At 43.6% G+C, this 15,428-nt stretch overlaps 1 protein-coding gene across 21 annotated transcripts in view; it reads left to right on the top strand.

Annotated features, from left to right (window-relative positions):
* Positions 1–15,428, top strand: part of LOC144114981 (uncharacterized) — a 154,408-nt gene that overhangs the window by 99,625 nt on the left and 39,355 nt on the right. For all 21 annotated transcript variants that reach the window (XM_077649082.1, XM_077649079.1, XM_077649070.1 and 18 more), the window contains 2 exons: positions 2,906–3,069; positions 8,764–8,896. In XM_077649082.1, the coding sequence (XP_077505208.1) occupies positions 2,906–3,069; positions 8,764–8,896 (297 nt within the window). The remainder of the gene's footprint in view (positions 1–2,905; positions 3,070–8,763; positions 8,897–15,428) is intronic.

Here is a 15,428-nt window from a genome sequence, read left to right as displayed (position 1 = left end):
CCCCTGCTTGTTTTTGGGGCTTTTCTCAAAATGCATATGGTTGACTGCTAGCAGTCTTGAGGCCTTGATATCTCAGCAACCAAGTCACATAGAGCTGAAATTTCGGTTGCAATGGAAAGCCTAATGTATGCTGTGTGAAATGTTGGGAGCAGATTTTTTCATTTTACCTTAAAAAAATAATTATTTTCGTTAATTTACCATTACTTGGTACACACATTTTTTATACTGAAATTCAGAAGGTTGTAAAATGAGTAATAATTGACATATCAAAAATCTGCTCTCAACATTTCGTAATTCACTATTCTGGCTATCTAACCATGCCTTAAAATTAATTTTAGATGAAATCATTATTTTGCTATTTGGGCCTCAAACAATGGGCATTAATTGTTAATTATCTTGAAAACTAATTGGCCTACACTTAAAATAAATGCATATTTGAAATCAGCATAAAAATTTGAATAAGTCTATGCATTTTTATTAAGATTGGTCAAAAAGCAACAAAAATAGCTTTAAGACCAGTGTCCCCCCTTAATGGTGAAAGGACGTATGCAAATTTTTTGAAGATCTGTAGTACATTGTCTTCTTTATGCATGACTAGCTCATAGACAAGTGCTTGACCTTGTAGATCTCGACTGAAGTTGTACATGTTTAACAATTATGCTTCTTGGGTATCAAGAATGTCAGTCTAACCTTATGGTACTGCATAGAGTATACTAACTAAAAAAAAAAAAAAAGTGTCCCAGCCACATGTGGGGCTACAAAAATTGTTGTGGGATTATAAAAAGAACAAAAAATAAAGTGTCCCTGCCCATGCCACTAAGTATAACGGGCTTCATATGGTACCACAGTCGAACCCGCATATATCGAACTTAAAAAAAAAATGGCTGTGGTTTAGCTTTGGTTAAACCTGGAGTGATGCAATAGCTACAGCTGGCCGAGTAAACTCGCTCAGTCGAATTGCAAAGTCAGTCTTTCGCTGCTCCATTTCGCTGGGCGTTCCTCCTTCATCTTCGTCCCTGGACGGGGATTCACTCTCCCCCCCCCACACACACACACACACACACACACACTCTTTTTCGCCGGCGCGACGCTGCCAGCAGCTGCTCCGTATCACGTGACCAGCCACGGCGTCGCTATAGTGAAGGCTCAAAATGCTAGCGTAATGTAGCTATCGCTACATAAAACGCTTACAACATACAAACATATGGAAATAGAAAAAATTAATTTCTTTGATAGCCACTTACTGCGCGCAAATTACAGAGCAAAATAGTCGTGGATTTATTTTTCTTCATCTTCATTACCTTGGAGAGAACACATTTTTCAATGTTATTGATGTACTCCGAACAGCTGAGACTGGAGCCTTCTGTCAACGCACAATAGCGATGTACCATGCTGAGCGCACGGAGCACGTCAAAGCACACGGGCACATGTTCTTTTAAGTCCTCATAAAAATTCGCATCAGTGGTGTCCTCATTATCCGTGACGTTGGCAATGATGTCTTCGTCTGCAAGCTCTCCCTCGGTCTCAACATTGTCGTCCGCGGAAACGAAATTGCGTGTGGGCCTCCCCATCACAACTAGCACCAGCAAATTCGAATAGCTGGTTCCACAAATCATCAAGACCCGTGATGGCTTCATCGAGCTCACTCAACAAAGAATTTGCTCAGTCTTCACTGGGAAAGCAGAGACCAGAATGGCGGAAGCAGATCTCTATAGTTTTGTTTTCGACATCATTCCATGACCCGCTTAGCTTAGACAGGGCTCCTAAGTGGTTGATCTTTGGGTCTCTTTCAGTCCTTGGGTTCTCAGACGTTTCCTAAAACCAGCGTTCACCTTGCACATTATTCCCTGGTCCAAGGGTTGAAGCACCGACATTGCGTTTGGCAGCAGAAAGCGAAGTGCAATGCTTCTGGAACTAGCGCTGCGGTGGTGGGTACATACGTGGCGGTCTTGGCTTATCAGGTCGTCGTTCCAAGCCCTCAGCCGCGTCACAGAAAAAATTTGCGGGTTATCTATGCTCTTGGATTGGACCTGTAGGTCACCAGAACCAAAAGTGCATTCTGCAAGCATCGCAGAGGCATGCTTTTTCCGATTACAAGTGGTCAAAGCTTCTTTTCGTTGATCCATCCATGTTGGTTGCGAGCAATTTCTGAACTCTTGTCCCGTTGTTCAACTTGCTTGATAGTTTATAGTTTCGTGGAAAAGGGGAGGTTCTGCCGCATTTCATGGCTGCCATTGCGTACACACATATAGTACAATGAAAACCATGCGAAATTGCCAATGGCAGCATGACACACTGAACGTGCGACCTGCATCACAACGTGGGCACAACTGACGCAACGCGCTTAACATGCATATTCTGGTTGGCTGGGTACACGCCTGCCGCCTACGCCATGGAGAATCCGCGCTATCATTAGCCTGCACATGCTACGTAGCACCAAATAGCACCTGCAGGCCCATGCGGGAAAACTGTTTCAGAGGTGTGCTGAGGGAAAGCCAGCTTTTTGAGTTTATTGGAGTTGCCCGAAGTTCAGTCGGACCCGCAACAAAGCTAACCCCCAAAGCTATGTTGAGGGAAAGCCAGCTGTTCAGTCGCCAGGTGCTGCCCGAAGTTTGATCTATTGGATGTGATGGCTAATTTTTGTACAATATAGCCAAATATATTCTCATACATTCACGTTGTAGCTTTACATTGCTTAGAAATTATTCTATATAAAGGATAATTTGATTGAACCGGGTTCGATCTAATCAGGTTCAACTGTACAAATATTTTGTAAATTTGAGTACAAAATATTCATTTCGTTAAATAACTTGCGCCAGGAACTGACTTTGTGGTATATTGGACACTGCTGTCTCTTGTTGGAAGGCTTGTGCATGTTCTGACAAAATTTGGCATTTTATTACAGGGCGCAGCAAACGAGCCGTATCAGCCAGCCACACAAAGGCTCAGAAGTTGGAGAAGCTGTTGCGAAGGATTCAGCACTGTAACTCCAGGCTAGAGGACACGCTGACTGTGCACAAGGAACTGTGTCAGAAGCTATTGAGAATTCCCTCTGGGGATGGGCCAAAGGTTGTTTTTGTTTTCTGTTTTTGTTGCTAATTCATCTTTCTGAATTGTTTTAACGCGGTATTGTTAAAGTCTCATATCACAGAAAAGCCAATGTTGGGGTTTTTGGCTGTGAGTGAAAAATTCATGAAAAATCCCCAGAGAAGCAACCTCTTGGCAGGGGTGGGGTGGCACTTGGGTCACATGATTTTGTGATGTCATGACAGCCTTTCGGATCATGAGCAAACTGCTTATTGCGGCAGGTGGCAGTTAAATTAATAATTGGCCAAAAGGTTGCTCGCGAAGAGCAACCTGGGTCTCACAAAACCCACCGGTGGCTGCACCTACGATCAAAGGGTGCCAGGAGTGGTATGAGGACTCCCAGGGGTCTATGAATGTAAAGTATAAAATGACTAATCCCGTATATATAGGCATTACCCAATAATGCTGTTGTCATACCCTTCAGGTGGAGCTTAAGTGTCCAATCCAGTTTTTGTGCAGCATTATTCTGAAGAATGTGGTGTAATCTCAGATGCCTGTTCTATCGTCTGCACTTATATCTTTAAATAAATTTTGCATTCATATAGGCTGGACAAACATGCTACAAGATGAGTTTTATAAGTGTTAACTGACACGGTTGTCTTGCTGATGTGCTTTACTAGACAGCACCAGCATGGACTTAAATAAGTCTTCTTCTGTGTGTCATAATTGTCTTGTTATGAGGTATTGAGCAAATTAGCACATCTAGCGGCACTACGTTTTGACAGGTTCCGTGTTTCTAGAAGGGGCAGCATATCACAAAGCGGTGCTACAGGAACGCATTGTCTCATTGTGAAGTGTACTAACACGTCATCAATCCAGTAATATAACATATGCTACTTTTCAAGCCAATGATTAGCATGAAGTGTATGTATTCTGCAGGCATCCTACAGTAACATTTGGGCATCGTCTGATATGAAAGTTGACTGAAATCATAAGTTGCTAGACAGAGGTTGCATCTAGTTAGATTGCACCTACTACAGTGGCAGACCACAAATTCGGACAGCTGATATTTTGGACACTCTTGATTATTCGAGCTTTTATGCGGCTCTGCGACACGCCCCATAGACCTAGTGCTTAAGAGCAGTGTTGTAGGTGTTTCCGATAAAAAGGAACTATATATGTTACTAGTTGCACTTAAAAAAAAAGGACCGCGTTACTGCCCTACATTGCCTACAAAAGAAGGTAACACGGTACCGTTACCGCAAAAAAATGTATTGCACGTTACTTTGCCATAAATTTTAATTAGTGCGTCTTCGCCTTAAGAGCTCGCGATAACAATTTTATAAAGCGCATATTTCACATGAAACTTCTAGCCCAAACAACGATTTTACGCGAAATCCTGATTTAATGAGAATGCTTTGAACAACTGTGCAGGAGCTTAGCAATGTTATAGTGGCCTAAAGTTGCCTGTAGAGTTGCATGTGATGTTAAGCTGTGGCATATTGTGAAACCATTTTCTGAATGTGACATTAAACAAAAAATGACACTTCATCATCAATTCTAACTTCACAAAGAAAACATCGCTGAACTCTCAGGAAATTTACAGTAATTCTGAAAAATGTGATGTTCCAAAATGCTGGGCATGCTTCCACTCTGTAGAGAGTTGTGTGTGTGAGTGGTTTTGTGAAGGGCAAGTAGGTGAAGGCAACTGTGTAAATGCATGTTTGTGCACGTGTTTCGTGCTTTATGGCTATTCTGTTTTGTTTTTTTATGCATCGTCAGGGGCAGGCGTTTTCTGGCATGCATGCGAGCCGCAGCAAGGGTCATCGAGAGCACCTGCACGTTTGGTTTATGTGCAACATCACTTTAGGTGCTCTGCGCTTTTTTTTTTTCTAATTAAGGGGCGGAGTGGGGGACAGACAGTTGAAACAAAAAGTAACTAGTAACGTGACACCACACGTTACCGAAAAATGTTAACTTAAGTATGTTACCCGTTACAGTTGGGAAATGGTAACGAGTACGTTACTAAATTACCGAAAAAAGTGATGCGTTACCGGTAACGCTGTTACTTGTAACGTGTTGCCGCCAACACTGCTTAAGAGTGCCTGAAATTTCGGATGCATTGCATTTGATTGCTTGAGTTTTAATTGCCTTGCCGCCACACTGGGTGTTTCACTTAAAATGTTCTGCAGTTTTTAAAAATAGGTTAGTTGAGTTAGAAGAGTGCGTTTTTCGGCATAGCATTGTTAGCAGCGTAGCAAATCAGATTACAGTTAAGACATGCTAACTAGTAGGCTGGTTAACTAATATTGAATAAACTTTTTGAGTAAAACCTCATTGATACGTCCCGTTTCGAGCTGCCGCTGTTTATGGTGCTCGGCTACTGACCCGAAAGGCGCGGGTTCGATTCCGGCCGCAGCAGTTACATTTCGATGGGGGCGAAATGCTAGAGGCTCATGCACTGTGCGATGTCAGTGCATGTTAAGGAACCTCAGGAGGTAGAAATTTCCGGAGCCCTCCACTACAGCGTCCCTCATAGCCTGAGTCAGTTTGGGACATAAAACATCCTAAAACCAAACCAAACGTTCCCTGTTGATATGATTTCCCGCTTTGTGCGTTCAAAATAGCGGACAGTAAAAATGTCCCACAGTTAGACTATATTTCTCCCGGTTAATATGTTTCCTGATGAGACGATTTCCCGGCCACTATGTTTAAAATTTTGACAAATCGTGGTCGTGTAGTAAGTTTATTGACCAACGGCTGTGCAAACATACACGTGGGCTGTACATGAGGGCACGTGACATGAAGAGCTGAAAAGCTGGAATGCAGCGGCAGTCACCTCTCGTGGTGGCTTCTCTGCGGTGCCGAGATGCTAAGGGGCGAAGCACTACCACCATTGTCGCCGTCAACAGCAACAATAGCATTCACCACGTGGGCCCCGACCGCTGCGCTCTATGCAAGTGTGTCCCGACGCCCGCGCATAGCGAACTTCCTACAACGCGCTTTGGCGCCGCACTTTGCTTCACTTCAACCTCTGTATTTTTTTGTATATTGTGTACAGTGTCACTCTACCCCTGCCCTTTCTTACTGTCGCTCCCCTCTTTTCCCCTCCGTGTCCTCTCCCTGCTCCTTTATCTCCACTGGCTGCAGCCCAAGTGCTTCTAGCTACGATGGTAGATGCTGCAGCCAGCAAAAATTTCTTCCTTCCCTTTTGTATTTTACAATAAACCACTAAATAGCATTCGAGAGAGCTGCTTTTGCGGGGACATGACATGGAGACATGAAGAGGAGAAACACTAAGGTTTTTTCGCAGTGCATAAAGGCAAGGGAGCAAAGCATCTATGAACTACAACGGGCCAGGTTTGGGGAATGCAGCATAAAAAGCAGAAACGCTGCGACAGTTAGCCGCCAAGGTGGCTTCCCCACAGTACTGAGGTGGAAAGGGGCAGAGCATTTGAAAATGACAGAGGTGTTGGTTAGTTTCGCCATTTCTGTCAATGGACCAGACACGTTGCGAAGTCGAATTTCGGTGGAGGTGAAATTCTTGAGGCCCGTGTACTATGCAATGTCAGTGCATGTTAAAGAAGTTCAGGTGGTTGAAATTTCCAGAGCCCTTCAGTACGGCGTCTCTCATAGCCCGAGTCACTTTGGGACGTTAAACCCCCGCAAACCATAAACGTTGTGAAGTTCCTTCTGCACTTAAGACAGTGCAAACACAGATTGAATTCTGCGAGCACTAGAAAAGGATCTGTTCAGATCTTGTGCAAAGAAATGCTAATCGACATTTTTGTGAAGAGAAATTGTCAATAAACGTCTTTGTACCTCATTCAACAGTTACTTTTTACAAAATTAGGTGGTTTGGATCGTACTTGTTGCTGGACAATACGTTTTTTCTAATGCTTCCTTATTCATTAGAGGCATGTAGCCCACCGTAAGTAATATCCATGTCAGTTCTTAGAATTTTGAAAGTGCAGTAACCCTCTATGCTACAGCCCAACAAATTTTGTCTAAGCATGCCAAAATGTTTATTTGTACATCCTTTGCGAAAAGCAACCAGGCTAGACTGTGTGTTTCTCAGTCGTACATTGAAGCTATTATGCCTGCCCTCAAGCTCTAAATCTCTGTTGTAAGGAGAACCATTGTCCTCACCTTTCAAGAATTTTTTTATCTTTAGGGAAGCTGTACTATTCGAATGAGAAGCAGACCATGCTGCCTGGTTACTTTGGCAAAAGCTGTACCTCAAAGGCCTGCGAAAAGACATTACATGACAAGGACAACGAATGAGGAAGCAGCGACTATACTGCAGTTTTTTCATGCCTCACTTGACCTGTAAGCACACGTTGTCATAGTCCTCATTCGGCTGTTGAAACAGGAACCGAAACAGCGCGAGAAAGAAGTATGATTATAAATTGTTCAGTGGTCATAGGAGCTTACCAAGTGGTAATCCATGTATAGTAATGCCTTATGCATCATTATAAAAAAAAAAAACATGCACCCAAAAGTTAGGTGTCTATACTCCTTTTAAGGTGAGCTACATGCCTCTCAGTGAATGGGGAGATGCTAACAGTAATAGGTGAACAATGAACTATTCAGTATTAGTTAACCAGCCTACTGGTTAGCACGTTTTAGCTCTATTCTGATGCGCTACACTACTGATAATTCTGTGCCGAAAAAAAAGCCTATTTTTTAAAATTGCAGAACATCTTAGGTGAAATACCATCTATAATGTACATAGTGGAACCTCGTTAATTCATACTTCAAGGGGGATCTAAAACTTGATCGAATAAAATGAAATTCAAGCTGAAAGGGTGCCTCTTTCGGACATTGCGCACACATGATTGTGAGCTTGTAGCGTTCTTGATGTCGTCCGCTGCTAAAACTTGAATAGGAGTCAAAGTTTGTGGAATTCATCTGTGCCGAGTTCTTGTGTCTCGAATACACGGTGATACAGCAGTGATAGCACGAGAGGGATATGGCTGCATGGAGCCGGTGAGTGGAAGAAAATGATGGTTTTAAAAGCGAGGAACTTGCACCTGCAACAAAATGCATCACAGCTTCAACTGTTCTATTACAACACCGTCAAAACTTTTGTTTGCGTTTTGATGACAGGCATTACACCTTTCACTATACACAAGCTAAAGCAGAGCTCATACAATAACATATATACCGCTGGTTTCGAGATTGACTTTTGGCTTAGTTGTTAGGCTTAATTGTGAAGGCCAGTGCTGATGAAGCGCTTGTTTCAGCCTCTCGTTGGTACTTCTTATCTCTGTTGCTATATTGTCTTTGTTTTGTTTTTTGCACGCCCTGTGTACGGCGGGCGCAGCACTGCTTGCACAGCAGTGGGTTCACTTTCGTATTCTGGACTTCGTCCCAACTCGCGCATTCTTCAGTGACATGCCAAGGGCACCGAGGTCACGAAAGTGGTCACCGCCCGTTGTCTGTGTGCACAACGGGCAGCGAGAGTTAGTCGTGTGAACCATCAGAACTTGAATAAAACCGCTGAGCCCTTCCTCCATCATACTGGCTGTTAGAAGTTGATGTGAAGCGATTTTTACGGGGAAATTTCATTTTTCGGACGTTCTCATTGCTCCTAGGGAGTCTGAAAAATCTGTTGTTGATTACAGTTTCTCTTTTTCATGCTATTCTTTTGTACTTTGGTTTCAGTTACACATGCTCTTTATTTTTTCGCATGGCCATACTAACATTATTTTTACTTATAATTTTCTCTTCCAGGATGCCTCTGAATCTCAACAACCAAAGGATTTGACAGAGTCTCTCGTGCCGTCCATGCGCAAACTACAATTTCGCCTGGAGGAAATGGTCATAAATAATGAAGTTTTACAGGAAATTCTTACAGAGCATGTTGGTTTGTATATTTTCATTCTGTTTATAACTTGCCTTGTGGCCACATCAACTAGAATTTATCTCCTTTTCTCATATGGAAACTTTGATGGAAAGCATTGTGACCAGAGGTCATATTAAAATGATTATCTATGTTTGTATGTTCACATGATGCAGCATCCAGAAGATTGCCTTGCTTCTACAAAGACCATTTGCTTGCACACTACAAAGTTTCCACTTACGTGCTGTAGCTAATACAGTGTACCTTGTATCATAAGTCCGGAACAAAATACGAACAGTGAGGTGCACGGTGTTTTTGCCACAATTGATGTTACCTAGCCAGAATTTGTTGGCACAGGTGTTCACATACAGCTCTAATGTTCCTTATTCATTGCCTCATGAATTAGCTTGGGGAGCTAGTGTTTTGACTCTGAAGTTGCCAAAGGGTCCGGTTCATGCTTTATCTTTGCTGTATTATGATGCACACATGACTAGTGTTTGTTACTGCTTAACTTTAAGTGATGCTAATGCATTTCTGAGTATGCAGGCAGCCTGAGATAAACAGCACCTTACTGGAATAAGCAGCAGCAAATGGCATAGAAGAAACACAAAAACAGGATGAGCGCTGTCTGCTTTTTGTTGCATTTTCTTCTTAGTTGTCTAGCACTCTTCATTTGAAAGTTTCCCAACCAACTTGCTTTACTTTCACTTAATTGTAAGCTTATTTTTAATGACTGATATAGCAATAAACTTTTATAGACGTGATCTTGCTCGTAAAGGCTGTCAAGAAACCTCTTTTCACCATATCACATATGAAAAATGGGTGCCAGTGTGCTTGCTAACATCACTAAACCAATTAAGCTAGGATGGGCAACAGCTGAATCGCATCAAACTAAAGTGCTAATTCAACAAGCAACAGTCAAGGATTGTCAAATTTAGGCATGAACCCTGTGATCATGACTTCCCTCAGTTGTGTTTACTGTGGCTAAAGCCGTGCACCCTGCTGTTTGCATTTTATTCTGGCCTGGTATTAGCGCACACATATTCTATTCTAGTGTAAAGAATGGTATTGAAACATGTTTCTCTAGATGTGTTAAAGATGGCTGAAAATAGCAGAGAGAGTGTCGTTCTTGTTGATGGGGCTTGCGTTGCAGCTGTCATATTTCACGAAAAATGTAGGCATTTTACTGCTTATTCTTGCGTGCATATCTTTTGCCTTTTTCATTTACAGTCGAACCTGCATATATAGAACTCTCAAAAATTGACTACGTGTTTGATATATAGTGTAATTCGCTGTAAAAGTTGCAGTGAGTTTAACAACATTCAAACATAATGGGAAGGACAAAAATGAATTTCCTTGGTACCCACTCACAGTGTGCAGATTACTGAGCGAAATAGTCATGAATTTTTGTTTCTTCGTCTTCATCTCCTCGGAGAGAACATATTTTTCAATGCTATTGATGGACTCCGAACAGCTGAGACCGCAGCCTTCTATCAACGCGCTATAGCGACGGACTATGCTGAGCACACTGGGCATGTCAGAGCATGTGGGAAAACGTTCTTTCAAGAAGTTGTCACAATTTGCATCAGTGGTGTCTTCATTATTTGTGACGTTGGCAATGACGTCTTCGTCCGCAAGCTCTCTCACGGTCTCAACATTGTCGTCCGCGGAGGCAAAGTTGCATATGGCTGCCCCATCACAAATAGCACCAGCAAACTCGAACAGCTGGTTCCACAAATCATCGAGATCCCGGCGGCTTCATCGAGCTCACCCGACAAAGAATTTGCTCCGTCTTCTTCGGCAATCTGGGAAAGCAGAGACCAGAATGGCGGAAGCAGATCTGTATAGTTTCATTTTTGACATCATTCCATGACCCGCTTAGCCTAGACAGGGCTCCTAAGTGGTTGATCTTTGGGTGTCTTCCAGTCCTTGGGTTCTCGGACGTTTCCTAAAACCAACGTTCACCTTGCACATTATTCCCTGGTCCAAGGGTTGAAGCACCGACATTGCATTCAACGGGAGGAAGCAAAGTGCAATGCTTCTGGAAATAGCGCTGCAGTGGTGGGTACTGACATAGCGATGTTGGCTTGTCAGGTCGTAGTTCCAAGCCTTCAGCCATGTGGCAAAAAAGTTAGCCAGTTATCCACGCTCTTTGATTGGACCTGTAGGTTGCCAGAATCGAAAGCATATTCTGCAAGCATCACAGAGACTTGCTTTTTCCAGTCACGAGTGGTCAAAGCTTCATCTATCCATCCGTGTTGGTAGCGAGCAATTTCTGAATTCTTGTCACATCGTTCAACTTGCTTGATAGTTTCTAGTTTTGTGGAAAAGGGGAGGTTCTGCCGTTTCGCAGCTGCCATCACGCGCACACATGGACAATGAAAACCATGCGAAATTGCCGGAGGCAGCACGATGCACCGAACGTGTGACCTGCATCACAACGCAGGCACAACTGACGCAATGTGCCTAACACGCATATTCTGGTTGGCTGGGTACACGCCTGCCGCCTACGCCATGGAGAATCCGCGTTATCATTAGTCTGCACATGCTACGTAGCACCAAATAGCACCTGCAGGCCCATGCGGGAAAACTGTTTCAGAGATGTGCTGAGGGAAAGCCAGCTTTTTGAGTTGACCGGAGTTGGCCGAAGTTGGATTGGACCAGCAGGGAAGCTAACATCCAAAGAGATGTTGAGGGAAAGCCAGCTTCTTGAGTCGCCAGGTGCTGCCCGAAGTTCGATCTATCAGATGTGAAGGCTAATTTTTGTACGATATAGCCATACATTTTCTCATAAATTGACATCGTAGCCTCACGGTGCTCAGAAATTATTCTATATAATCGGGTTCAACTGTATTCTTTGATTTCTTTCAATGCATTTAGCAGTTATGTGGCAGTAAATTGACATGCACCCATAATATTCTGCCAAGCCTGTTTTTTATGCTACAGCCATTTAACACGATAGAAATGGTGTCCTTAGAAGTGGCGGTATCACATAAAACTTCATTATTCAAGCCATGCTTGGCTTTTGGTCCTTTGGAACCGAGTGTGGACCACTGTGTATAATATTGTTGCTGTAATGCCTGCTCATTCGTATGCTAATTTTAGTAGTGCTGCACGTAACACTTAGTTTGCTCAAGCAGTTCCACTGCAACCTGTGTGGTGGCACTTTACTTGAGAAGCATGGTATTAGGTCAAGTTGTGCACTGTCTACACTTCAAGGCAAAATGTTTTGGACTTGCACTAACACTGAGTTGTTGTAGATTGGTGCATGCTGTATCTCTAAGACACCTATAATCTGTAGAATTCCACATATTTGTCTCATTATCATATTTATGCTATTTAGTAACAGTAAAAACTCAAGTTCTTTGTGATGTGTAACGCACTAAGTTCTGTGAACAAAGAGGTTGTGCTGAGATGAGGTCAAAATTTAAGCACCATATTTGGAGTAATGTAATGTAACCATAAATATATAGTGAGGGGGCAGTGTCAGCCTTCAGGAGAACGAAAAAAAATGTCTATATTACGATTATAAGGCAAGCTGAAAATCTTCAGGCAAACTATAGCTGAGGGCTATGCATGATCATGGCCAGCAGCTTCTTCCGTGTAGACATTGTTTGAGAGGCCACACTCAAGAAGTATGCGCGCCAAATTAGAGGGCCGCAAAGCTTCCCATGTGTTCATACTCATATCCTTTCGTGCAGCAATGGCTGTCATGCCACAGCTGCGCAGTGGTGGATTTATCGCTGTCTAGTTAGAAGCAGTGCAACGCAGTGCGAACAGGCTGCACAGTTGTGCTTGCTGAGGCCACTTGCAGTGACTGGACAGTGTCTGGCTTCATTGATGCACAAAGGATTGAACGGCGACTAAGTGCTACCATAATCTTTCTTTGTGTATTTACCTTTGAAAGAAATCATGTGCAGGGCATATCTCCGTTGTAGAATATCATGCTTCAGGCTGGGCAAAGCAGTGAAGTGCTATGAATGTGATACTATGAATATAGGTATTGCAACATGAAAGCAATGCCGTCTACTCATGCAGAAAGGAGTAACTGAAAACAAGCTGCCACTGCTTTCAAACTTTCGCTGCATGTGCATATAAACTGCTTAGTTGAGTACACACAATCGTGTCATTGAAAAATCATGCTAGAAGCCCAGCAGAAATGAACTTGAGGGCAACATTTTGTTTGCGTGTATTTTAAATTCCTTTCATTAACTTCCATTTGTGTACACCGATTTCTGTAGTTCTTTTTGTATCTGAATGTGTGCAACGTTAAGAATTCACCTGAGGCATAACCAGCATCACTTCAAAAAGAGTTGCATGGTCTTTTAGGGTAAAAGAGGCAAGTGTTAACTGGTGCAGTGCTTACAAGGTGCAGTAAAAGCTCATTAATTCGACTTGGAAATCCAGACAATTTAAACTGCCGGCTCAGTCCTGGCCAACACCCATGTCATCGCCTATGGCATCTATGGCATCTATGAGTCTTGAATTGGTTAATTCAAGCAAACTCCCGAAGGGAGGCTGAGTCCCAGTATGACAGGCGCGGCACAAGAGATCATCAAAATAGCCCTACTAGGAACCTGGGCTCCAAGTTGTGGATTTGCTCGTGCACCTCTGACGTGCTCATGATGGCAGGCATGACAAAAAATGGACGCCCCAGTCTCTGAGAACAGTCCGACCATTTAGTGTGTTTCACTTTTCTGAGCTTCGCGCCAGCCTGCAGCAAGGGAGGCTTGACCAGGCAGTGTCAGCCAGCCAGCCTAACCCAGCTGGGCACCATTTTGGGCGCTGATTTGTGCGTTGCTAGTTTTTTTTTTTTTTTTTGCCTCTTTGGCTCCGCCGAGCCGTTTCCTTCGCATCTCCCCACGTGGTTCCGTTCTTCTAGCGCACCAAAACTATGTACTCGCGCTTGTGATGTGTCATTTGCCATCTATGTGGTGTAGCCTCCTCACACACGACGGTGCCGTTAATGATGGGCGTGATGCGGTAGCGGGGAGCTCCACTTCAATCACACTGTGAAGAATGCGGGGGGCTGTTACAATTCTGGAGCAGTTCACAGTATGCATGCAATAGGGGGCCGTTACAATTCTGGAGCAGTTCACAGTATGCATGCAATAAAGCATTGATGGGAACGTAAAAAATAGTCCAGCAGAATTCCTCACTTTGCAAGCAACCGCACCATAACATCGCATGGAACAGCTGAAAATTTTGCCCTACTGCAGCCGCCACACCCTGCATCACCCGTTCCGAAATGTCGAGCTTGCAACCCGGCGCACAGTTGTTTGTTTCTTCGGCATAAAGAACAGCAGCCCTCTTGAATGGGCAATCATTGCCCAGTATTTCACCAATTAAATTTACCATGGTTGATGCAGGTCTTGACAGATTTTTTTGGGGGGGGGGTCATTCGATAAGTCAAATCTTCAGATAATTCGAACATTTTTCCCAGTCCCTTGAAGTTCGAATTCATGAGCTTTTAGTGTACCTTCTAGGGGTGTACTTTGAGATGTACTAGTGTTTGTAGTATTCAAAAAGTTGCAGACTGCAAATGGGGCAAGTTTTGTTGAAATAGAGTAGCTGACTGATTTTTTGGACTTCAATGTCTCAAACCTTGTTGGGGAACCTGCACGTGCCTCTTGGGAATGTGTACATATTCACAACCTATATATTGGACTCTCTAGTCCCGAATGTCAGTTGTTTCGTACTAAACATTGCGAGCGGGCATTGCTGCTGCAGTCAAGCCAACTCTTTGTCACCAAGGAATGCGCCATTCTAGATCCATTGTGCAAATGGAGTAGCTTGCATGTACAGCAATTTCTGTGTGTTACCATTGCCACTCGAGGCATGGCACACACTAGCACTGTGTATTTCAAGGCCCTGTACATCTTACCATATTTACTCAATTGTAAGTCATCTTCCCAATATTTCATGTCAGGGGGAAAAAAAAAAAGAAGGGTGTGTCCATGTGCACATTTCACAATCAAAACGTATTAGTCACTTTACTACTTGTCCACACTTGTGCAATCGTCATCGCTGCTGCGGTCCACAGCATGTCGTCTTCCAGCGAAATCCTTCACTTTGCCAACTACCGTACCACGACATTACATGGCACAGCTGAAAATTTTGCCTTGCTGCAGCCGCCACACCTGCATCACCCATTCTGAAACGCCAAACTTGCGGCCTGGCACGCAGTTGTTCGTTTCTTCAGCGTAAGGATTGGCAGCCCTCTTGGGCTAATGGACTCTGAGCAGTCATGACGATTGACGAAGCATGATGGTAAAAACTGGCAAATTTGGCTGGCACTCAAGGTAAATGCAGCAAACAAAGCCAAAGAGCACCAAAGAGAAACTATGTATGAATGGTGTCAGCTGTTCCACTAGCCACCGACACACCCCGCAAGCGCTGTGGTTCTGATGGCGGTGCTGCCGCGAGTGGAACAGTGGACCTTCCATAGACTATCGACACTCCCATGAGCGTCCAGTGCACAGTAAAAGTAAAAAAAAAATTGAAATATCTCTCCAAACAAGCGTGCAGAATAGCCGAATGCGGAACCACATTGTGG

Source organism: Amblyomma americanum, chromosome 1, assembly GCF_052857255.1.
Source record: "Amblyomma americanum isolate KBUSLIRL-KWMA chromosome 1, ASM5285725v1, whole genome shotgun sequence".
Classification (NCBI taxonomy): Eukaryota; Metazoa; Arthropoda; class Arachnida; order Ixodida; family Ixodidae; genus Amblyomma; species Amblyomma americanum.
The sequence above is the reverse complement of the archived record's forward strand: the minus strand, read 5'-3'. Positions and strand labels throughout refer to the sequence as shown.